At 44.1% G+C, this 25,045-nt stretch overlaps 1 protein-coding gene across 3 annotated transcripts in view; it reads right to left on the minus strand.

The window, feature by feature from the left end:
• col17a1b (collagen, type XVII, alpha 1b) overlaps positions 1–25,045 on the minus strand; it is a 72,282-nt gene that overhangs the window by 32,547 nt on the left and 14,690 nt on the right. For all 3 annotated transcript variants that reach the window (XM_080740131.1, XM_080740130.1, XM_080740129.1), the window contains exons 10-25: positions 23,731–23,817; positions 23,594–23,635; positions 22,846–22,977; positions 15,294–15,599; positions 14,297–14,902; positions 12,300–12,332; positions 12,181–12,207; positions 11,445–11,471; positions 9,402–9,464; positions 6,848–6,952; positions 6,662–6,724; positions 5,466–5,501; positions 4,051–4,104; positions 2,797–2,832; positions 2,643–2,678; positions 1,123–1,185 (exon numbers count right to left, since the gene is read on the minus strand). In XM_080740131.1, the coding sequence (XP_080596257.1) occupies positions 1,123–1,185; positions 2,643–2,678; positions 2,797–2,832; positions 4,051–4,104; positions 5,466–5,501; positions 6,662–6,724; positions 6,848–6,952; positions 9,402–9,464; positions 11,445–11,471; positions 12,181–12,207; positions 12,300–12,332; positions 14,297–14,902; positions 15,294–15,599; positions 22,846–22,977; positions 23,594–23,635; positions 23,731–23,817 (1,716 nt within the window). The remainder of the gene's footprint in view (positions 1–1,122; positions 1,186–2,642; positions 2,679–2,796; positions 2,833–4,050; positions 4,105–5,465; positions 5,502–6,661; positions 6,725–6,847; positions 6,953–9,401; positions 9,465–11,444; positions 11,472–12,180; positions 12,208–12,299; positions 12,333–14,296; positions 14,903–15,293; positions 15,600–22,845; positions 22,978–23,593; positions 23,636–23,730; positions 23,818–25,045) is intronic.

Consider the following 25,045-nt stretch of genomic DNA (forward strand, 5'->3'; position numbering starts at 1 on the left):
TGAATCATGTCTAGGGTACCAAGCCGAGGGCCACAACATTGAATCATGTCTAGGGTACCAAGCCGAGGGCCACAACATTGAATCATGTCTAGGGTACCAAGCCGAGGGCCACAACATTGAATCATGTCTAGGGTACCAAGCCGAGGGCCACAACATTGAATCATGTCTAGGGTACCAAGCCGAGGGCCACAACATTGAATCATGTCTAGGGTACCAAGCCGAGGGCCACAACATTGAATTATGTCTAGGGTACCAAGCCGAGGGCCACAACATTGAATCATGTCTAGGGTACCAAGCCGAGGGCCACAACATTGAATCATGTCTAGGGTACCAAGCCGAGGGCCACAACATTGAATTATGTCTAGGGTACCAAGCCGAGGGCCACACCATTGAATCATGTCTAGGGTACCAAGCCGAGGGCCACAACATTGAATTATGTCTAGGGTACCAAGCCGAGGGCCACAACATTGAATTATGTCTAGGGTACCAAGCCGAGGGCCACAACATTGAATTATGTCTAGGGTACCAAGCCGAGGGCCACAACATTGCAGGGGGCGACGGTGGCGTTCGCGCTACTCCAGCGACAGTTCAGATATCGCCGTTGTCGGGTGAAAATCTTGTACGTCCAAAACCGTTTGTTTTGCATTTATCATTTAAATGCACACAAGGCCTCGCGGTGCGAGGCGTTGTGTGCTTGTAGATCGGCTGTTTTCACTACTTTTGTGAGACGGCCTTGTATGATGGGCTTTACTTTGCGAAAGAACATACAAATTTGGAGGCACGAGGTTTCCACCCGACAACGACGATATACTAGTGTTGTTGCAGCTCTTATACCACCATTATTACTGGGGTTGGTGTGGGCCAGACAGTAGCCCCCCGCGGGCCGCAAATGGCCCGCGGGCCGCCTATTGGGGAACCCTGGCCTACAGTATAGGGTTTCAAGTGGTAAATGTATGTGTTGTATTTAGAAATCCTGTATCTCGTGGCCCTTTGGCACCGTCATTTCCAGCAGCCCCTATTACAGAAAGAAAGAAGAACCTTGAGGTGCACAAAAGGCACAACAAACTCTAGGTATTTTAGCTTGTTGTTCTGATGGGGTGGACCGTGGACCCAGTCACTCACCTGTTGGTCCCTTGGATCCCTTCTCTCCCGCAGGCCCTGGCAGTCCTGGCCTACCGGCTTCCCCTGAAGGAGAGGTGGAAAGTAACTAAGTACATTTACTCATGGACTTTACTCATGACTGTGAACTTGAAGTTCACAGTAATGGGTGTGTTTGATGATGCAAGCGTCTGATGCTTACAGTGTGTCAGGGTCTATTCTCCTTTTGGACAAAGTAGTGCATTGCAAGATAGAGGGTGCCAGACCCCTTTTAGTCACACCCTACCACTACTTCCTGTTCATTCACAGAGCATTGATTGTAGTCATTTTCTCCATTAGATTTATTTTCACTTTTTTCAACTTGTATTACATGGGATGGTAAAAAAAGATGAGGCAGACAAATAAAATGTATTTTGACAAGTAATAAAAGTTGAAAAAAGTGAAAAGAAAGCACTTTAATCTAATGGAGAAAATGACTGGAATCAATGCTCTGTGAATGAACAGGAAGTAGTGGTAGGGTGTGACTATAAGGGATCTGGCGCCCTCTATCTTGCAATGCACTACTTTGTGCAAAAGGAGAATACCAGAGCCCTAGAATGGAGAGTTGCGTCACTCCCGTTCACTTCATGGGGCCAGGTCTTCTACGCACACATCTATTGGCGTATAGTGACAAACGGCCAACCGGAAGTTTACAAAATGCATTGAAGTCTATGAGGTGTAAAGTGACAATGAACCACGTGACCAGCGCTGTTTCTGACCCCGCGGTGACACCACTCTCTGATTATACTGCTCTGGAGAATACCATACATGGGCCACATGCGGCCCCCACCTTCACTTAATTCGGCCCACTGGTTAATATTGGAATACTGATATAGTATTGAATTAAGCTGTTACAATTCGGTCTGTATTAGTATCTTAATGACTTAGCTTTAGTCTTTGTGTCCAATATATTTGTATTTAAGTTCATAAAGTTAACATATAAGTGCCTTTGAAATTAAATACAAATCTTATTTTTCTGGATTCCAATTCAAAAATAGCTAAGAATAATTCCAGATTCCAATTCAAAGATAGCAAAAACAAAATCTGATCTACAAGCTCAACATTTTTTGACTTCATGCATTGTGGCCCTCTGGAGTGAATGTGAAAACATAGTGGCCCTCTCCATCATCAAAGTTGATGGTTTAAATGTACAGTATAAAGTACAGTAGTGTGTGTAACGTCTCTGTCGGGTAGAAACCTCATATGTCCAAAACTGTTACTTTTCAGGATTCCATTTTTAATAAAACAGCAAAACTAGCAGATCTTCAAGCTCCAAACGCGTAGGTTTACGCTGCGTGTAGAGCTTGCAGATCTATTTCTATGCTTTTGTGCGACACTGTAGTTAGTAAAATATGCAGATAAGAGGTTTCTACCCGAAAGCGACAATATATTGTCTGTTAAATGAACAGCTATATTTGTGTGATGTCTTGTGCATGGGTTAGGGTTAGGGTTAGGGTTAGGGTTAGGGTTAGGTTGGGGGCGGTTAGGGTGCATGCTGCTCTCACCTGATGAACCACGTAGTCCCTTATCTCCCTGGTCACCTGTGATGAGATTGATTACATTAAAAGACCTTTACAAATATATCTGTTAAAAAGACATCTAAAGGCCATTGCTTAATATGCCGTCATGTCACAGATTGTATATTTAACTTCCACAAACCTTTAATCCCCTGAGCTCCAGAAGGCCCTCTCTCTCCTGCAGAGATGAACGTGGAATGTTTCAGATCAAGCCATCAACTAATCATCTGTGTGCTTGATTATATTAAAGGTGATACACCATGCATTTAAAAAGTAGTTTTGTCATAATATATTGTTTATGTCCCAAAAACGTTTTTCAAGAGCCTCTCTCATTTTTGAATGGCTCTCAGAGCATTTTCAGCTGCAGTACCACCTTTGGCCTGGCCTGAACTGCGCCACCCGCCCCCCCCCCCAAATCTTTTTGAACAAAAAAAAAATTGAAAGAATTTTTTTTTTTTTTTTTTTTTTTTGATGACGTCACAATCGGCAGATGACGTCACAATCGGCAGCAAATCTGGACAGCCTGTTTTGAGAACCCGTGGGATACTTTTAACCTTCGCCTTCTCAAAACCAGAGAAAGACACAACGGTCAGAAATGGGACTTTGTGAGGATAGAAGGTGCTAGTGGGACCCCAAAAAAAGGTTTTAAAATAGGAAAAGTGAAGTTTCATGGTGTATCACCTTTAAGCCCAAGGAGAACAGTAAGCATTTCATCAGACCTTTTTAATTTCAAAGACCCCATGCATTAGGCCAGTGGTTCTCAACCTTTTCAGGCTGCAACCCCCAAAATAATCATATTTTAACTGGGGACCCCCCACCATGACAAGCACTAAGAGTTGAGGCATTACATTTTGTGTAACACAGTTCTAGTGTGAAAAAAAAATAGCAGATCTACATGAGCATGTAGATCTGCTATTTTCACAATTTCCGCCTCTAATATTAGACAATTTGGCCAATGTTTAATTTGTCATTTTAGAGGTATTAAAAAGTCCTTCAAAATTCACTTTAGAAATGTGCATAAACCCTCTACACACTTAAACATTATGGTTGTTTGTTTACTGTTGAGTGAGAAAACAATGTTGCACATTATGTTAATCATCTGGGGACCCCTCAAAATAATTTGGGGACCTCCCTGGGGGTCCTGACCCACAGGTTGAGAACCACTGCATTTAGGCCACGGAACCCCATAACTGAGAAGGTACAAATCAAACCAAATGGACTTGTTAGAATTAGACCCTGACTGCACCCGTTGTTACAAGATATGTAGGGGTCCATTTCGGTTCTTAACTACCAGTAAGACTCCCTAATCGGGAGATAAGCGACCGTTGGTCGCTTATGACACTTGGGGGCTCCGCGGACCACACTTTGAGAACCACTGATGTAAATGTACACGTACCTTTAGGACCAGGTAGCCCGGCCTCGCCGCGAATACCTTGAGGACCTTGTTGACCTACGGCACGACAAGAAACATTACATAAAACATCAGATCTGAGGCACCTGGGATGTTGAAGTCGGTCAGATTTGAGTTCATATATTTATATTCAGTTTAGTTCTAGTCAGTGGCGTCAGTTCAGAAAAAGCTAAGGTATGGCAACATGACTGGTGTCTTGCACGCGCGCGAAGGCGCGCCTACCTTAGCAACAGGCGTGATACATTTATTTTAAGAAGTACATTTTATTTTTACCCCCAATTCTAAGGTTTCTTGGGCTGCATATGGCAGCCTAGAATGGTTGTTCAAGTGCAGCTAAACTTGGCATGTTAGTAAATGTGCCACAATTAACAATAATGAATTGCACCTGTGCAGCTGACCTGTGGAACCTGGGAATATACCATCTTGTCAAGATGGGGAGAATACAAGTGTGGAGAATATAATTATAATGCCTTGTTAAAATGACCAATTTGTTAAATTTTGCATTTGTAGTTATTTTACTGTAATTTAACAACATAATAACCAGAACAGATAGACAAAGAGACATTCATGGATGTATATTTAAAATTAACTTTTATTTTCCCCCTGGACCCAGGGTATGGCAGCTGCATACCCCTGCCATACCCAATTGACGCCCCTGGTTCTAGTGTCACCCTGCTCTGACTGAATGGGAGGCAGAGTTAAACTAACCTGGTACTAACCTGGTACAGAGTTAAACTAACCTGGTACTCCAGAGTTAAACTAACCTGGTACTCCAGAGTTAAACTAACCTGGTACTAACCTGGTTAGATTTAAACTAACCTGGTACTAACCTGGTTAGATTTAAACTAACCTGGTACTAACCTGGTACAGAGTTAAACTAACCTGGTACTAACCTGGTACAGAGTTAAACTAACCTGGTACTCCAGAGTTAAACTAACCTGGTACTAACCTGGTACAGAGTTAAACTAACCTGGTACTAACCTGGTACAGAGTTAAACTAACCTGGTTAGATTTAAACTAACCTGGTACTAACCTGGTACAGAGTTAAACTAACCTGGTACTAACCTGGTACAGAGTTAAACTAACCTGGTACTAACCTGGTACAGAGTTAAACTAACCTGGTACTAACCTGGTACTCCAGAGTTAAACTAACCTGGTACTAACCTGGTACAGAGTTAAACTAACCTGGTACTAACCTGGTACAGAGTTAAACTAACCTGGTTAGATTTAAACTAACCTGGTACTAACCTGGTACAGAGTTAAACTAACCTGGTACTAACCTGGTACAGAGTTAAACTAACCTGGTACTAACCTGGTACAGAGTTAAACTAACCTGGTACTAACCTGGTACAGAGTTAAACTAACCTGGTACTAACCTGGTACTCCAGAGTTAAACTAACCTGGTACTCCAGAAAGGCCATGAACTCCAGGTGGGCCTGCAACACAGAGGACTCAATAAGAGAGGTCACAGTTTAAAGAGGTGGTGCCATAGTTTTGTACTTTTTCTGTTGTGTATGTGTCTATGGAGTTAACATTACTCTAACAGACCCCCAGCTGTGGTTATAATGTGCAAATGTCTTCCCTGTGTATTTTTGGTTTCTTCCTGAAAGCTGAAAGCCTCTGAGTCAAAAGGCCCAACTGTAAAACACTGAGTTGATGACATCATAATCCCTCCCCTTTTACCATTCACCCAACACTGTGGGTGTGGCTAACTTCAGCTGGGTCACCACCCACCATGACAACCAGGCATACCTAATGAGCTGGTGGGTGTGGCCACATAAAAACCTAATTTTAAAACTTTCTGTACACTTTTTTGGAAGAAAATCTTCCTCCTACTATAATACCTGATCATCATGTTTTAGGGGGGAGGGAAATCATGGCACCCCATCTTTAAGTAACATTAAACAAAAAGACTGTTCTTTACGCCAATACCATCGGTTAGGAGGGAGGTGCCTGTGCAGAGTTTCGTTAGCAACGGTGATTTGTCGTTGTTTTGTTATTCAAAACAGGGCTCTCTCCAAAAATCAATCAATAGGATTTGACCTGTATAATTAAAGGTAAAGAAAATGTAAAAAAAAAGAATCAACCATATCTAATCATACATTTAATGGTGATCCTAGCGAGTTTGTGAAGTGAAGAACTAGTTCCTTACACACAGACAGTTCCAATAATAGCCAAGCAAAGCATTGTAACATTAAATAGAGATACCATGGAGATGTGCTGATATTTCTATGTTTGTGTTAGTAATAATGTGATGAGGCATGTATGTACAGTATATATACAAATGTTTGTCCGGGAACTATCCTTTGCATAGTCTTTCTATACCAGAGCTTCTGCTTTCTCAGCAGTTAGGTTTCTTTTATAGTCTGCTCTGCACACAGGGGGATCAACTTTTCCAATTAAGAAACCTTGCATCCGCTTACGTTACTATACTGTATGTTGAGAATGACTTTGGAGATAAGTAATTACTTTACAGTTTTAGTTTCCAAGCACATGTTCCATAATTGCAGTTATATTATTCACACAAGCCGTGACTCTTCTTTTGCACTCATTGTCATTGTTATTTGCTATTGGCCATGTTTCAAAATGATCTCACCTTTAGGTCCGATGGGCCCCATAGGGCCCATAGGGCCAGGATTACCCACTTCTCCAGAATAGCCTGCATGGACACAAACACAACATGGATGGGAAGGTGACCCTGATGCCTGTACTGTAACCCTATGCAACTGACCAGGACAATCAAGAACGAATCATTTTAACGCCATGCCAAATAAAGTCATACCTCTTTCCCCTTTCTGTCCAAAGCCTGGTTGTCCTGTGTCTCCTCGGGCCCCGGGTGGGCCCTCCTGGCCCCTGCGACCCTGTGGCCCCTCCGGTCCCTGTTCCCCTGGTCAGGTGCATTACAGACAGGAATTAACACTATATCCTCCTCTACATGATCTGACATGATCTGACACACATGGGGTTACATTTGTTCTGCTGTTATGCCACCAAAATGCGGAATTCCCCTTGCCCCACCAACAGCCATCATGCGACTACCTCTCCCTACTGTACCTACCCTCCTCCAAAACCCACATAAAGGAGTAACTGGACAAGCCCAGCAAGCACGGTCAGGACCTGGACCAATCAGTGACGTCTCCATTGGGGCCAGATCAAGTCAAACCATGACTAGTCAGATCTGGCCCAGAATATCACCTGATTTCAACCAACATAAATCCTGCCCACGAAAACGGACGTCCTGGATTAATCAGAGAGGGTTCGATCGAGGCCAGATAATAAATATCCTAACTAGTCAGATATGTCCCAGAATATAACCTTAATATTTCAACTAACATTACAAACAATAACAATTATCCTGTCAAACAAAAAAGTCCATATGACGTCCTGGTAAGTCCTGGTAATCTATCTATAAATGCGACAAATCTCTGCGTGTATGTAATCCGCGTATCTCGAGAACCGTTCGTCTCACCGGCTTCAGATTCGGCACGCGCGTTCCCCGCCGTGGCGCGGAGTGCAGTGCCGGGCCTCGACCCGACCCGACGTGCGGTTTTCCGAAACCGGCGCAAAACGTTCGGAATCTCCTTATGCGGAGCTGATTGTTGACATCAGGCTGTTCCGGAGGAAATCGGCGCAAGCGCTGACTCATTGTGACATCACTTCATAAAAGGCTCTGACATCACGTATGCCGGCGCGAAACGTTCGGAATCACCATATGACTCATTGTGACATCACTTCATAAAAGGCTCTGACATCACGTACTCCACATGAGTCAACAAAAAATCTCTGTGAATGTGTATGTATGTATGTAATCCGCGTATCTCGAGAACCCTTCTTCCCACCGGCACGCGCGTTCTCCAGATATGGGCATAAAATGAATGCCCGTATGCGGAGCTGATGTCTGACATCAGAGTTTTCCGCAACCGGTACTGTGTGTGCAGAGATCTCCATATATGGGCATAAGGGGACAAAGGCAAACAGATGGTCAAAACGGGTCCTATGACAAAAGGTATATTGGGGTTTGCATTAAAGGGTGGGGACAAAGGCAAACAGATAGATGGTCAAAACATGTCCTATGACAACAGGTATATTGGGGTTTGCATTAATGGGGTCCGCTCCAAAAAAGATAAAGAAAATAAAAGAGACAAGACAAACATAAGACAAGCAACAAAGCGTGGGACTGGGAGGATGACTTGAATGATGCAGATTTAAGCAGGCTGCGTATTCTGCTTAAAGAAGAAACAAACAAAAAGCGACAGAGATCTCATATATGGGCATAAAATGGACGCATATAAACAGATATCTTCATATGCTTAAAGAAGAAACAAACAAAAAGCGACAGAGATCTCATATATGGGCATAAAATGGACGCAGATAAAAAGATATCTCCATATATGGCATATAAAGGGTGGGGACAAAGGCAAACAGATAGATGGTCAAAACGTGTCCTATGACAACAGGTATATTGGGGTTTGCATTAATGGGGTCCGCTCCAAAAAAGATAAAGAAAATAAAAGAGACAAGACAAACATAAGACAAGCAACAAAGCGTGGGACTGGGAGGATGACTTGAATGATGCAGATTTAAGCAGGCTGCGTATTCTGCTTAAAGAAGAAACAAACAAAAAGCGACAGAGATCTCATATATGGGCATAAAATGGACGCAGATAAAAAGATATCTCCATATATGGCATATATGGGCATAAAATGGACGCAGAATCACAAAGATCTCCATATACGGGCATAAAGGGACACAGACAGACAGATACAGAGATCTCCATATATGGGCATAAAATGGATGCAAATAGACAGATATCTCCATATATGGCCATATATGGGCATAAAATGGACCCAGGATTATATCTGCAGTGATCTCCATATATGGACATAAAATGGACGCCGACAGACAGACAGATACAGATATCTCCATATATGGGCATAAATGGACACAGGCAAACAGATGGTCAAGATGGGTCCTATGACAACAGGTATAATGGGGTTTGCATTAAAGGGCGGGGCATTCATTCCCTATTTACATCGTTCCCGAGTTGGCCAGGTCGCCGACTAGACGCTGGGCCGCCCGAAGGGCGGCCCAGCTTCTAGTAATAATAATAAAATAATAAAATATTTGGGTATATATTGTAGACAGTAACAGTATTAAACGGAAAAAAGGTTTGCGTCTCAGGCATAGTTATTGCAGCGGCATTATGGCAAACTGACCCATCTAATCTAATATGGCGATGACACTGAATTATGGCCCCAGTGGTCTCTACGTGTATTTATGCCTGTGATCAGAGAACTTGCAACACACACAGATGCAGCTGAATTGTTCTGCTGTACCTTGGATTCCCTTCTGTCCTTTGGGCCCTTCAGAGCCTGCAGGACCCATGGGACCTGGAGGACCTGGGGATGAAAGAAACATTAGAAGCATATTTACTCATCACAAACTTGACAGGAAACAAGTACAACTCATGTACTGTAGTTAAAAACAGTCATCCTCTACTGCATACATGGGCAACTGGCGGCCCGGGGGCCACATGCGGCCCCCACCTTCGCTTAATGAGGCCCCCGGGTTAAAGGACAACTTTAATTTTTTACAACAAGGTTTCATATTTTAGATTGTAATTAAAGAATATAAAAGATGAGTGTTAAAATTATTTCATTTACTTCTTTCTATTGTTTTAGAGATTCTTATTTCAGTGGTTGGGGGCATGCGTACAAGTGGCTAAATATGTCATTTTACACAGAATAAGCCCATTCCCAAGATACAACGCAACCTTTCATGGTTGGATGTGACTTATGGGGGCTAGAAGTGTTACTGTAAATAGCAATAAAGAAACTGCTGGCTTATTGTGTCTAAAAATACATATTTAGCCACTTGTACACATGCCCCCATGCGTACACATGCCCCACATTTTAGCACGGTAAACGCGATAAGACAATAGAACGAAGCAAATGAAAACATTTTAACACTCACTTTTTCTTTTCTCTAATTGCAATCTAAAATATGAACCCTTGTTGTAAAAAAACAAAGTTGTCCTTTAATACTGGAATACTGACATATTATTGATTTCAGCTGTTACAATTCCAAACATGACCTGCTTTAATTCCTTCAGTCTATATTTAAGTTCATAAATTGACATGAGTATATAACTAAATGTGTTTGAAATTAAATCAAAATGTTACATTTCAGGATTCCTATTAAAAAATAACAAGAATTATTCAGGATTCCAATTCAAAAGAAGCAAAAATAGCCGATCTACAAGCTCAAAACGCATCGCAGCGCTTCTTTTGTATGAGATACTATAATGACAAAGTTGGACGTAGCAATATGCAATGTGGCCCTCTGGAGTGAAGGTGGAAATATAGTGGCCCTCTGGAGTGAAGGTGGAAATATAGTGGCCCTCTGGAGTGAAGGTGGAAATATAGTGGCCCTCTGGAGTGAAGGTGGAAATACAGTGGCCCTCTGGAGTGAAGGTGGAAATATAGTGGCCCTCTGGAGTGAAGGTGGAAATATAGTGGCCCTCTGGAGTGAAGGTGTAAATATAGTGGCCCTCTGGAGTGAAGGTGGAAATATAGTGGCCCTCTGGAGTGAAGGTGGAAATATAGTGGCCCTCTGGAGTGAAGGTGGAAATATAGTGGCCCTCTGGAGTGAAGGTGGAAATATAGTGGCCCTCTGGAGTGAAGGTGTAAATAGTGGTCCTCTGGAGTGAAGGTGGAAATATAGTGGCCCTCTGTAGTGAAGGTGGAAATATAGTGGCCCTCTGGAGTGAAGGTGGAAATATAGTGGCCCTCTGGAGTGAAGGTGGAAATATAGTGGCCCTCTGGAGTGAAGGTGTAAATATAGTGGCCCTCTGGAGTGAAGGTGGAAATATAGTGGTCCTCTGGAGTGAAGGTGGAAATATAGTGGCCCTCTGGAGTGAAGGTGGAAATATAGTGGCCCTCTTGAGTGAAGGTGGAAATATAGTGGCCCTCTGGAGTGAAGGTGGAAATATAGTGGCCCTCTGGATTGAAGGTGGAAATATAGTGGCCCTCTGGAGTGAAGGTGGAAATATAGTGGCCCTCTGGAGTGAAGGTGGAAATATAGTGGCCCTCTGGAGTGAAGGTGGAAATATAGTGGCCCTCTGGAGTGAAGGTGGAAATATAGTGGCCCTCTGGAGTGAAGGTGGAAATATAGTGGCCCTCTGGAGTGAAGGTGTAAATAGTGGTCCTCTGGAGTGAAGGTGGAAATATAGTGGCCCTCTGTAGTGAAGGTGGAAATATAGTGGCCCTCTGGAGTGAAGGTGGAAATATAGTGGCCCTCTGGAGTGAAGGTGGAAATATAGTGGCCCTCGCCATCATCAAAGTTGCCCACCCCTGGTCTACTGTCTATCTGTGACTTACCTGAAAGGCCAGGTAATCCACTATCACCTGAAACAGACATTCACTTCATTATGGTCATTATGATCAACCAGTCAAACACTGCATACGGTACATTTTGAATGATCAATAGTGAGAATATCCGGCTTACAAGCTCACAACACGTCACAACTCACATTGCACACGTGTTGTGAGGTGTATAGATGATGTATTTTCATTAGATGTTCATGTATGATGTTTGCCAAATGTTGCTCTATTTTCTGCATGGCATAGGGATGCTAGGGTTCATGTAGTTAAAACCATTTTACCAGCTGGGTTCAGGTCATTACAGATGAAGCTTTTACAAATATGTTCTAGAAATATGGTCAGGTCAGGTTCACTATGTTAAGAATTGTTTATTCGTTGGAATTTTGTGGGAACATATTATGTATCAAAATAAATATTAGCACAAATTATGTATTTTATGTCAGCCATTTTGAACGTCCAAAATTGCGGCTTTGCAGGTGTCTGTGCAAATTGCAAATCCAAAAAAAGATTTTTGGATTCCTCATGCTCTGAAGATTCCAAAAATGTATAGTTTTACAAATCCCCAAAGAAATCCAACAAAAATACATAGTGAACCTGACTAAAATGTTCAAGAAATGTTCAAGAACTTTTCAAGAAATGTTTACAATTTTACCAAAAACATCTATCTACAATCTACATGCTTGTGAAAAGTCTGATACGATACTTTATGTAGGAATCATTGTCTCTTGCTAACCTTTTGGTCCAGGACTTCCAGCCTCGCCTGAAAAGTAATCAGAACCCAGAATGCAGGTAAACGAAGGGTAAAAGGTTTTAATCAATCAGTTCATGAAAGAAATGTTCCTGATATTTTACCTTTAGCTCCTCTCGCTCTGGATGTGATAAAAGCTGTGGAGTAAAAGAACGGAAAAAGGTTCAGTGAACATGGACATGCAGTAATATGATCAGTGTGTGCGCACATACAGTACCAGTGTGTGTCTGTTAGGGGTACAATGGTTCAGTTAGCCAATGGATCGGTTAGGAATATTTCCACATTTTAGCAAAGAAAAATATGTTTTTTCCATTCAGACACATCCCACTATTTTAAAGGGAAAATACAGCTTTGTTCGAGCTGTTGGAAATAACAAAACTTTTGAACGAGGCAACAAGATCAAGTAAGCAAGTTGAGACAAGAAGTCACATCAATGCAGTCTAGGGCATTCACCAAATATTAGAATATTTGAATATTCAAATATCAAAGTCACTATTCGATGTTGTTCACCGAAGTCGAATATTCGCTTATTAAAATTTTTGTATTGTTTTCTCTTTAAAAAATATATAGTCTAGTTTATAAAGCTTGGCTACATATAGGAAGTCATAAGAATGAGTTGTCAATGCCCCTGGTGGATGAATTTGTTAATGCTCTATACCAGGGGTTCTCAAACCTTTTTAGGCTGTGACCCCCAAAATAAACATATTTGAACTGGGGACCCCCACCCTGACAAGCTCGGTTCCGCAGATAAATATTGTGAAAATAGCAGATTTACATGCTCACAACGCCTCGCAACGCGAGGCGTTGTGAGCATGTAGATCGGCTATTTTCACAATGTTCGCCTCTTGCTTACTTAATATTTGACAGTTTGGCCAGTCCTGTCGAATATTCGACTATTCGAATACTTTGAGGTCGAATAATTCGAATACTAAGAATCACTATTCGTGAATGCCCTAATGCAGTCAGCTAATCCTTCCTTATGCTTCTTTATTAATCCGAAGGTGTCACTCGCTGAAATATGGACGATCTTCACGTACGCTCACACCATCTAGCGATGCTTGTAGATTTGGTCATTGTTAGCAAGCAACAATGTTGGACTCCCTTGCGGGCTACGGCGAGGGGTTTTCTCCAGTGACACAGACTCACTCACTGCCATTTTAGAAATAAGAAAAGTGTGTAAAGTAGTAATCCAAAAACTTTCCGTGTTATCCTCCCTTGGGATGGGTCTGTTATCACCCCTGTCATGCCTTGGCCAAGGCTCAGTAGTCGGACTACCAACTACCAGGAGCTGGTAGATCCGTTATCGCCCATAGACTTGTCATTGCAATGCGCATGCGCCAACGCACGTTCACAGGAACAATGTACTGGTACAGTGAGAATCGAACCCGGGCCGTCGGATTACCAATCCCCGTCGCTACTGACTGAGCTAACCAGGCAGCTGGCGGACTTTTTTTTTTTTGCTTGGTTTTACACATGACTCGGTAACGGAACACGATGCGGCAGTGAAAAATACTATGCCTAACCCTAAACCTAACCCTAACCCTAACCCTAAACCTAACCCTAACCCTAACCTTAACCTCAGTAAAACTATGGCTAAACCTAATGCAAAAAAAAAAATGTCGGAGCGGCGCATCCATCTCCGTAGCGTCCTCAGTAAGAACGCATGGCTAGAATTCCCAACCCTGTAGTCTCGAATCCCAGCGTGACTTCTTTTTTTCCCCTTGTGTGTTGGCGCATGCGCATTGCAATGACAGGACCAAGGCTGATATTAAGGCTGATATTGGGACTACCCAGCTCCTGGTAGTTGGTAGTCTGACTACTGAGCCTTGGCTAAGGTATGACAATATTGATAACAGTCCCATCCCAAGGATATGATAACGCATGTATCAGGTGCAGCGGCGAAATGCACAGTTCAATATTAAACCAAGAACCGTTGCACCCATTGTGTGTGTGTGTGTGTGTGTGTGTGTGTGCGTGTGCGTGTGCGTGTGCGTGTGCGTGTGCGCGCGCGCGTCTGCAGCGCGCGCGTGCGTGTGTGTGTTCAATGCATGCTTAAACGCGTGAACAAGCTTTAATCGATGAAGTCAGTGTTGTGACCCACCTAAGAATGTCTGCGACTGTATTTCAGCATTTAGCAGTTGCTGGATGCTCCTATGGAGGGCAGCCTGGTCTATACTATAACCTGTGCCCAGTCCAACTCCAACCCCAGAGCCGGTGGCATTGCCCGTACTGATGCCACCGCCCGTACTGATGCCACCGCCCGTACTGATGCCACCGGTGTTGCTGTCTCTGCTCCAACCGGTGCCATAAACGAAACCTGAACTGGAGCTGTCGGTGCCCCCACTGGTGCCAGTGCCTCCAATGCTGCCAGTGCCTCCAATGCTGCCAGTGCCAACGCTGGTGCCAACGCTACCACCGCCGTGGCCGTGGCCGCCCTGGCCAGTATATATGTGTATGTGAGTGCCTCCACCGCCGCCGGCGCCAACGCCAACGCTGGTGCCAACGCTGGTGCCAAGGCCGCCACTGACACCGGAGCCTCCGCCGTGGCCCGTGGCTCCGAAGGCGCCGCCAGTGCTGCTGCTGCTGCTGCTGCTGCTGCCAGCTCCTGTGCCTCCATGCGCAGAACCAGCGCCTCCACTGCTGCCAGTGCCCGCGGTGCCGCCTCCACCACCGATGACGATGCCGAGTCCAGTACCGTTACCTCCAGCTAGGGATGGGACGATAATCGCTGTTGTCGTTAATCGTGATAAAGAAAAAAAACACTCACAATAATCGTATTTTACGGAGATTTAAATGTATCGTGAAATTATCCTCCATCATGCACTGGGATCAATTCATTTTTTAATTTTAATAAACCCTCTATAATTCGTCAAACGGACCTGGAAATAACGTACTTGATACAGTCTTTTTTTTTCACTCCCTACCAAATCTCTTTGTCGAAAAAATTGCCAATCTACAAGCTCACAACTTGAGCTTTGTGAGCTGTGAGCTTGTAGATGGCAAATGTTCCGCCCCAGGGTAATGGATGTTGGGTATATTTAGATTACGGCGATAATATCGTAAATCACAATGCCATTTTCATATCGTCCCATCCTTACCTCCAGCACCGGTACCAGCCCCAGCGCCAACCACCACGCTTGTTCCTCCAGCAGAGCCAGCGCCAACGTGGGTGAGGGTACTTCCTCCACTGGAGCCCCCGGCGGTGCCCAGGTGCAGGGTGGTGTCACCATGTCCTCCTCCTGCCAGGCCCCCGGCGGCACCACCTCCTCCTCCTCCACCGGCGGCTCCGGCGATCAAGACGCCGCCGCCGCTGGACGCTGACAGACGGCTGGTCCGCGCGGCGATGACGGACGACTCCGCCTCCAGGGACGCCACTCTGTTCTTCAGCTTCCTGACGTCCTCAGCTGAGGAGGAGAGTAATGGAGACAGAGTAACGGAGACAGAGTAACGGAGACAGAGTAACGGAGACAGAGTAACGGAGACAGGATGTATACATTTCCAGGGCAGTCGGGGACGCGGGGCGGGCGGTGTGCGACTAAACACGGGCGGGTGACATTTTATTGTGAAAATCAGACAACTGTTTCTGCCTAAACAACGTCACTGGAGCGCACACAGTGGGCAGCGGGACAGAAGAACCACCACGGCATGCATACAGCACTGTTTAAACGTCAAGTCACTCACAGGAGCGGCTGGAGCACACAGCACACAGTCAGTCTGCTGGCAGGACACACAAGCACACCAGCACGCTCCAGCACGTTAGCCCATGTTCTCGTCATAGCAATGGTTGTTTAAAATGCTGTCTAAAATAATTAAGAGTGGCAGCTGACCTGCCGTTTGTGTAAATACTGTATATTGCGGCACTATAAGGACGGCGTGCAGGGATGAGTGCCATGCCATTTGGAAGCACGTAGCCTACACACAGCACGTAGCCTACACACAGCACGTAGCCTACACACAGCACGTAGCCTACACACAGCACGTAGCCTACACACAGCACGTAGCCTACACACAGCACGTAGCCTACACACAGCACGTAGCCTACACACAGCACGTAGCCTACACACAGCACGTAGCCTACACACAGCTGTAAGCACGTAGCCTACACACAGCACGTAGCCTACACACAGCACGTAGCCTACACACAGCTGTAAGCACGTAGCCTACACACAGCACGTAGCCTACACACAGCACGTAGCCTACACACAGCTGTAAGCACGTAGCCTACACACAGCACGTAGCCTACACACAGCACGTAGCCTACACACAGCTGTAAGCTATTTACTGTATTGCCACCTGGTTCGAATGATATCAACGCACTTAATGCGAAATATTCACGTGCTTTCAGACTCTTCAATGCAGAAAGTATCCAGGATACTTGGATATCCAGTATGCCAATGCAGAGATATTAGTAGTAAAATGTCGACATCTAGTGGTCAACCTCAGAGGAGCGCAAAAATAAAACCTGAGGTGAAGCCCAGCCTCGAACCAGATGCCAAGATGCCAAGTATGCTCTGTTCCCCGGTGTAACGCCCCACGCCACAGACCCCGACGGAGCGGTGCGGTATTGGGCGCCAATGACCCCCGTGAGTCGCCACCGAGGCGAGCGCTAGCGAGCCGAGTTGCCGTGACGAGCGGTGGGAACGGCGCCCAATCCCACTCAGCCGCGTTACCGAGTTATGTGCCGTTATGGACAGAATAGTAAATATTCAGTCCCTCACTATCAACATCTACCCCACTATCCACGTCATAGATAAATGCACAAAAAAGGAGTCACTTCATCCGTTCATTAGCTCAGTCAGTAGAGCACGGATGCAACAATCCCACGGTTTGGGTTCGATTCCCCTGAGGGGAATAATATTCAAGGCGAGAGATATAGGCGCATGCGTACTTCAAAGTGCACGGTGAACAGGATACCGTGGATACTCCTCCGTGGATACCCAGTGCATACTCTCTGAAAAAGTCGGATTGAATGCGAAGAGAGCAGTCGAAGCCGGTGGTATTGCAGTGCATGTATAATCACAGGTAGCGGGGCAGGCGACGGGTCCATTCTTTGATGGGCGGGGCGGATCTGGTTTAGATTTTTACATAATCACGGGTAACAAGTCGGTCCACGGATCTGATTAATGACTGGCGCGGGTTGTTAAAATCGGACCCGTGCAGGACTCTGATTCAAAGATTCTGTTTGAACATGTTTAAACACAGGGATAAAACAGAGCATACAGTACATACAATGTACAGATGTGTATATACAGTATGGGAGAAGTAATTATCTGTGTTTGTTTGTGTGTGTGTGTGTGTGTGTGTGTGTGTGTGTGTGTGTGTGTGTGTGTGTGTGTGTGTGTGTGTGAGTGAGTGAGTGAGTGAGTGTGTGTGTGTGTGTGTGTGTGTGTGTGTGTGTGTGTGTGTGTGTGTGTGTGTGTGTGTGTGTGTGTGTGTGTGTGTGTGTGTGTGTCATCCAAACAACCCTAAAAATAGAATCATATGTTGAGGGGCCTCTATTGGGTTGCAGCTGTTTTCACTTCAACAGCTGACCATAATAGGACGTTTCCACTTTCATTTCTGACCACCAGGGGGAACCAGAGATGCATAGAGTTTCCCTCCACAGCTTCCTCTGGTCCTGACAGCTGCCTGCAACCCACAACTTTAAGCGGTTCTCAACCTGTGGGTCGGGACCCCCAGGGGGGTCCCCACATTATTTTGGGGGGTCCCCAGATGATCACCTTAATGTGCAACACTGTTTTCTCACTCATCAGCAAACAAACCAGCATAAAGTTAGTATCTGCACATTTCTACATTTTAGAATTTAAGGACTTTATAATGCCTCTGTACTGAATCCAAACGCTAAGTGGTTAGTCGCTAAGTTGTGCTGCTATAAAGTAAAGAACAAGCTTGTCATAGTGTGGAAATAAATGAATCAATTGATATTGGTGGCATTTGATCACAGAGTGACAAGATTTCAGAAGCCTGCTAAAGGCTTTTGGGGTGAAAGGGTCAAAGGTCAAGTTCACAATCAAGGTCACAGTCAAAATGACATAGTCAGTATTATCTTATGTTATGATTCCACGTGCAACATTAGATGGAGTCATGTAATCCATTGCCTGCTCACAGTCTGTGACAGTCTGTCACAGATATTCTCTGTAAGAATAGGGGGACAGAATTTCACCAAACTCCAATAACTTATATCTTATGGGGTATCCAGGGGTCCTCAGAGTTACTACAGGGGGTCCTCCTAATCTTTGAGTGATAGAAACGTTTTCCTCCTTTTTTTTATATGCATGAACTTGAACTGAGAACTGAGAACTTTAGCCGAAAATAGCCGACCTACAAGCTCACAACGCCTCGCGCTGCGAAGCGCTGTGAGCTTGTAGATCGGCTATTTTTGGTTTGGTTTAGAGGGGAAAAAGAGGGGGAAAAGAGCAGACTAAGTACAAAATGAAAGGTCAACTTTATATTTACAGTTCAAGTGGTTAAATATCTGATAACACAAATTGATATGAATCCAAAATACATTGATAATTTATTGTGCTGTCAAACAATGAAACTATATGGAATCTATGAAAAGGTTGTGCTTCATCTCTCTCTCAACTAAGGGATCCTTGGCCTGAAAACGTTGAAGACCCCTGACTTATGCCTTGAAACGGTCAAAGATCAAGGTCACACTCAAGGTCGACATTGAGAATGGAGGGGCAGATTTGGTAGGACTTCATCCTTCTACTGAGCAAATCCTATCTGGTTTATCTGACTCTCAACGTGAGGAAGCTTAAATGTAGAAAACAATGGGAAGCAACCCAGCAAGAGCACTAGTGGACCTTTTGGTATGTGAACACATTTCTTGCTCATCTTAGCACAGGGGTCTTCACAGGGACCCCCACAACCTGTTCATAGATTCCATATAGTTTAATCGTTTGACAGCACAATTATCAGTGTATTGACCTTTCACTCTGTAATTAATCTGCTCTTTTTCCCATCTACACCAAAGCTATATGCCAAAAATAGCTGATCTACAAGCTCACAGTGAGATTGTTGCGACCGTCAGGGAGCAGTTTACTATGAAAACCTCCACCGGCCGTCCGTCGGTCGGTCGGTCGGTCGGTCGGTCACACGTCACACGTCACACCTTTGCCCTGCTCATATCTCCGCATCAGTATATAGGGCTTGTTTGTTTATTGTATGACATCACGCCACATCATCAGCTGTGGACTCTGTGATGTCATCGTATCGCATCAGTATATAGGGCTTGTTTGTTTATTGTATGACATCACGCCACATCATCAGCTGTGGACTCTGTGATGTCATCGTATCTCCATATATGGCCATCTCCGTATATGGAGATATAAGTCGTCCATGCCCAAGTATGGGCTGGTGAGGTCAGACTTTGTGTGATGCGTAGGTTATCTCCATATATGGAGATTCAACATTCCAGGCAATGCTCTCTTCCCTGGTGAGAATTGCCCCTTTATATAGGGCTTGTTTGTGTATTGTATGACATCACGCCACATCATCAGCTGTGGACTCTGTGATGTCATCGTATCTCCATATATGGCCATCTCCGTATATGGAGATATAAGTCGTCCATGCCCAAGTATGGGCTGGTGAGGTCAGACTTTGTGTGATGCGTAGGTTATCTCCATATATGGAGATTCAACATTCCAGGTGTAACTATGGCTACCCGTATGACGTGAGAGGTGGAGGTTGTGATATTTGTGGAGATAAGCGACCAACGGTCGCTTATCTCCCGATTAGGGAGTCTTACTGGTAGATATGCTATTTTTGGCTAAAGTTCTCAGAATATAGGGTTCAAGTGGTTAATATAACAAAGGAGAAAAAAAAGGTTTCTATCACACAAAGATTTGGAGGACCACCTGAAGTAACTCTGAGGACCCCCTAGGGGTCCCGGACCTCCTGTTGAAGACCCCTGTCTTAGCATAATGGTGTTAAGTTAATGTGGGTGGTTATGCAGCGCCGGAGCAGCTGAAAATGACTCGAACTGACGGGAAAAACTAAGCCACAGAGACCATCCCCCATGACAAGATGTGAGTAACAGATTACACATAACGCATGTAAGATGGGTGGAGAGAATTAGGCAAGACTGGCAATAATGAGTAATGGAAATAAGAGACACACAATGCAGAACAGATACGTACTGCAAGTAAATGTCATTAGAACAACTATTTCAAATAGCCCAAGTATTTAATAACGTTTAAGTGGTTAATAAACTAATACATTAATTGGTTATTGTTATTTTTCTCCAAGCTTCGTTCAAATAGAGAGACAGGAACCTGGGGGAACAGAGAGAACTGGGGACGCTGCGATGATGTGGTCGATGCATCACATCTGACAGCCACTGGAATGACACTCAATTATATTCATACATTCATGATAATGTATCTGTGATGGGTTTGGCCTCGAACCCCGGTTTGGAAAGATTTAGGTGCCAGAGAAAAGATTTGTCAACATTGTTTCAAAATAGCCGATCAAGCTCCTAAATATGACATTTTTGAACAGGCCAAAACTTTTATGGGCTTAAATGTTTAAACGGTTCCTTGTGTTAGCTGGGGACCCCCTGGAGGCCCCAGAGTGTCATAACTCTCCCTGTCAGACAGTGATTGTCCATCTCTGGGGGAATCTCCCAACGACTAGGAACAAAAGTCACTGCTATGGTGGTGTGTGTGTGTGTGTGTGTGTGTGTGTGTGTGTGTGTGTGTGTGTGTGTGTGTGTGTGTGTGTGTGTGTGTGTGTGTGTGTGTGTGTGTGTGTGTGTGTGTGTGTGTAGGGATGTAACGATAGTGACTGAATCGAAAAATCGATTTTAATTTGCAATGATCTACTATATCGATATGTAAAAGCATGTATCATACCGCTTTGGCCTTGTATCGTATCGGTATCGTTTTGCAATGCAGATAATCGGTATGCAGATAATCGGTATCGAATCGTTTTGTAAAGCAAATAATTGATTGTATGGAAACTATTTGTGCCTTGTATTTGGCAAAATGAAAAAGAGGGGTTTAATTACTTTTCCATTCCATATAGCTACTCTTGGTCTATCGATAAATGTGTGTAATCTCTGTGTTCATGTCAAGGTGTGGGTTTGTCCATATGTGTTGAAATATAATGTCCATGTATTTGCAAGAGAATCACAGTGTTTACTTATACCGGTATATATCCATAATAATAGATTTTTCCCTTAGAAACCCTTTTCACACCAATTTAATTTCTTTGCTAAATAGTTACTATATTGATTTTAAATCATTGAATCGAATCGCATCGTATCGCCATGAATGAACCAATATCATCCATGTATCGTATCGTCAACCATGTATTGTGAGTGACGCATATGGTTGTTAAAATGTATCGTTACACCCCTATGTATGTGTGATGTCATCCAGCAACCATTTCTGGAGCTCCTCCACCGTAATGAATAGCAGACTGCCTGCCTGTGGTCATGTGACAGTGCTGCTCAGTGTACATTTTCCAGGGATATGGGCATTCCCTACGCCCAGTACTGTTACATGTGCTTGTGAACTGAACGTCATTTGCCCAGTAAAAAGCCCAGCTGATTGTTTTTGATGAGCTTGTAAAAAAAAAGGAAACTGTTCCCATTATTGTTTAAGGAGAAGCTCCAGAGACTTTCACTTGCTGACGTCACAGGCCAGAGACTTCATCCTTCTAATACAGTGTTTCTCAACCTTTTCAGGCTGAAACCCCCAAAATAATCTTTTTAGAACTGGGGACCCCCCACCCTGACGAGCACTAAGAGCTGAGGCATTACATTTTGTATAACACTGTTCTATACTGTTCTGTTCTCCTCACAACGTGAGGCGTTGTGAGCATGTAGATCGGCTATTTTCACAATTTCTGCCTCTCATATTTGACAATTTTGGCCAATGTTTAATTTGTCATTTTAGAGGTATTAAAAAGTCCTTAAATTGTCACTTTAGAAACGTGCATATACTCTCTACACACTTAAACTTTATGTTGGTTTGTTTACTGTTGAGTGAGAAAACAATGTTGCACACTAAGATAATCATCTGAGGACCCCCCCAAAATAAGACCCACAAGTTGGGAACCACCGTTCTAATAAATTGCAGAAACCTGTGTGTGTGTATCAATCTGTCTGTCTGTCTGATCCCTGGCATAACTCAGGCTCTGTCCTCTGTGTCACAGATGACTCTGGGATGGTTTGTGCAGGCTGGACATTCGAATGTGCCAACCGCATACGCGTTGCTGCCGTCTGATTTGTGCATAGTGGTAGCAACTCAACCGGTGCACAGAAGCAGGGACTTGCAGAGAAAAATATCGAATATAGCAGACCTCCAAGCTCACAACGCGTCGCGCTGGGACACGTTGTGAGCTTGGAGGTCGGCTATTTTCGGTGCTTCATACCACACTGAACTAGCATGTCCAGCATGGATTTCTACACAGAGAGGGCAGAGAGGGAGAGTTTGGACAAGGTAATTCTCTTGAATGCTGACTTCAGGTATGGCATGGAAAGAGGGGGCATTTGCATGTCTTTCACCATAGTAAAAACTGCATTCATGGTCTGGAGAGGGCACTTTTTACAGATGGATAAAAGGGCAGGGGCTCAAGCCCCCCTTTGATGTCCATGTGTGCACGTGCTTGTACAGAAGCCAAAGAGGAGTCTCAACTCACCCAGGGCGATGAGGCCGAAGAGGAGGCCCAGCAGGAGCAGGGAGAGGAGCAGAAGTCCCAGCAGCCACTTCCACCAGGAGCAACAACCCCCACAGCAGCCTCCTCCTCCAAAGAAACCTCCTTCCCTGATCTCTGCATGAGGAGACACAAAGCGACACAATAGTAACTCTCACATACAGTATTCACCCCCATCCCAATCCTTATCATGAAACCCCCTATTCATGGTATTCTGTAGGTAGTGGATTTTCAGCTGTTAAACCTGTATATCATAGAAAAAATATGGACGGTGGGAACCCATTGGTTTCTATGCTGCGAAAAAGTACGCTTTTTTTGCCCAAGCCTGTGATCACAAGCCCCTCCTACAGCATACCCTGCTTTAAAATCAATTATAACATAAATTGGACCATATTTTCACAAAACGCATATCATGGTGATTGAAACGAGGCTTTAAACTAGCGACAGGAACCATAAAGTATTTAGGACAATGTTTATTAAGGTAAGAAAATCAAATGTAAAAGTTTGGCGGAAATGAATGGAATCCTATGGAGAACATGTTGCTTTTGGTACCGAACAGCGCAACAAGCGGCCAATCATAGGAACGTTTAGTTCCGTGTTTGCTTCATTTTAAATTCGGACAACTGGCCCCCTGGTATAATGTGTGCGTGCGTGCATTATATAAAACAAATGATTTATCATAGAAGTAATCAATAATAATCACTAAGAAAATAGCATAATCAAATAATAGTACCTGCATATGTGGCTTTATCTTTCATGAGAACTCCAGATCCGTCTGTGAACAGAGAACATTACAGTGGTGATTAACACATGGCTATTAAACAGAGTTCATTATTTGTCTCAGAGTATTGTATGGTAAATGGTCCTCACTCATGGCTGTCTCCGACTTGAGCGTGGCCTGTTCACTGTAGCTGGAAATCACCTTCTCCTTCTTCATGGAGTCTCCTGACAGAGACCCTGCAAAGCACACACACACACACGCACGCGCACGCACGCACGCACACGCACACGCACACACACACACTAATTAAGAGTAATCCAAAGCATGTGAAATTAATCTCAGTTCTTTAGGAAAAGGAAGGAGTTTTTTTTGGGGGGGTTTACATCTGATCTCATGCACAGAGGAAACTCAACGTGCTTCATGCAAGTCCTTAAAAATAAATGCAAAGACAAATAAAGAAAATAGAATGAGTAAAAATAGAGAAAATAAATAATGTATCGTTTACATCAAGGGTCTTCAACAGAGGGTCCTCAGAGTTACTACAGGGGGTCCTCCAAACCTTTGTGTGATAGAAACTACCCTTTTTTATATTAACCACTTGAACCCTAGCGTCCATATTCTGATAACTTTAGCCAGAAATAGCCGATCTACGAGCTAGTAGATCGCCTATTTCCGACAAAGAGCTTCGGTATAGAGAGGAAAAAGAGCAGACTAAGTACAGAGTGAAAGGTCAAGTTTATTAATTGTTGACCGTTCAAGTGGTTAGATATTTGAAAACACACATTAACATGAATCCAAAATACACTGATGATTGTGCTGTCAAACAATGAAACCATATGGAATCTATGAACAGATTGTGTGGGGGTCCCTGCTTCATCTGTCTCTCAACTAAAGGGTCCTTGGCCTGAAAACGTTGAAGACCCCTGGTTTACATCTATGCTGTATGTCAGTGTACTGGACTGTGTGCACAGGCATCAGGTTACAATGTACTGTAGGCATTTATTAGACACTCTTACTGTACTGTATATCCTGTTGTACTGTAGGCATTTATTAGACGCTCTTACTGTACTGTATATCCAGAGTGACGTACAGGTGCTTATATAGTCAGGAGTTCCATAGGAGTTACATAATCACATAAACAGAGTGAACAGAGAGCCGTGTAAGGCCTCCAAGAGACTCCAAGAGACTGCACTGACCTGGATGTGTTTATCATCTCTGTTGGCTGTCGGATGGAAACCTCATATGTCCAAAACTATAACTTTTCAGGATTCAAATTCAAAAACGGCAAAAGTAGCAGATCTACAAGCTCAGAACGCGGCGCGAACTTGTGTATATCTGCTACTTTTGATGCGTTTGTGTGACGCTCAATCAAGTGGAGCGTTCATTTAGGAAATAAAGTTAGACTAGGGACTGTAGGGAGGGTTGCTTGTGGCGTCTTGCTGTGTCACCCTTTCTTGCTTTTTT

This window comes from Nannobrachium achirus (assembly GCF_963921795.1).
Source record: "Nannobrachium achirus genome assembly, chromosome: 13".
Taxonomy (NCBI): domain Eukaryota; kingdom Metazoa; phylum Chordata; class Actinopteri; order Myctophiformes; family Myctophidae; genus Nannobrachium; species Nannobrachium achirus.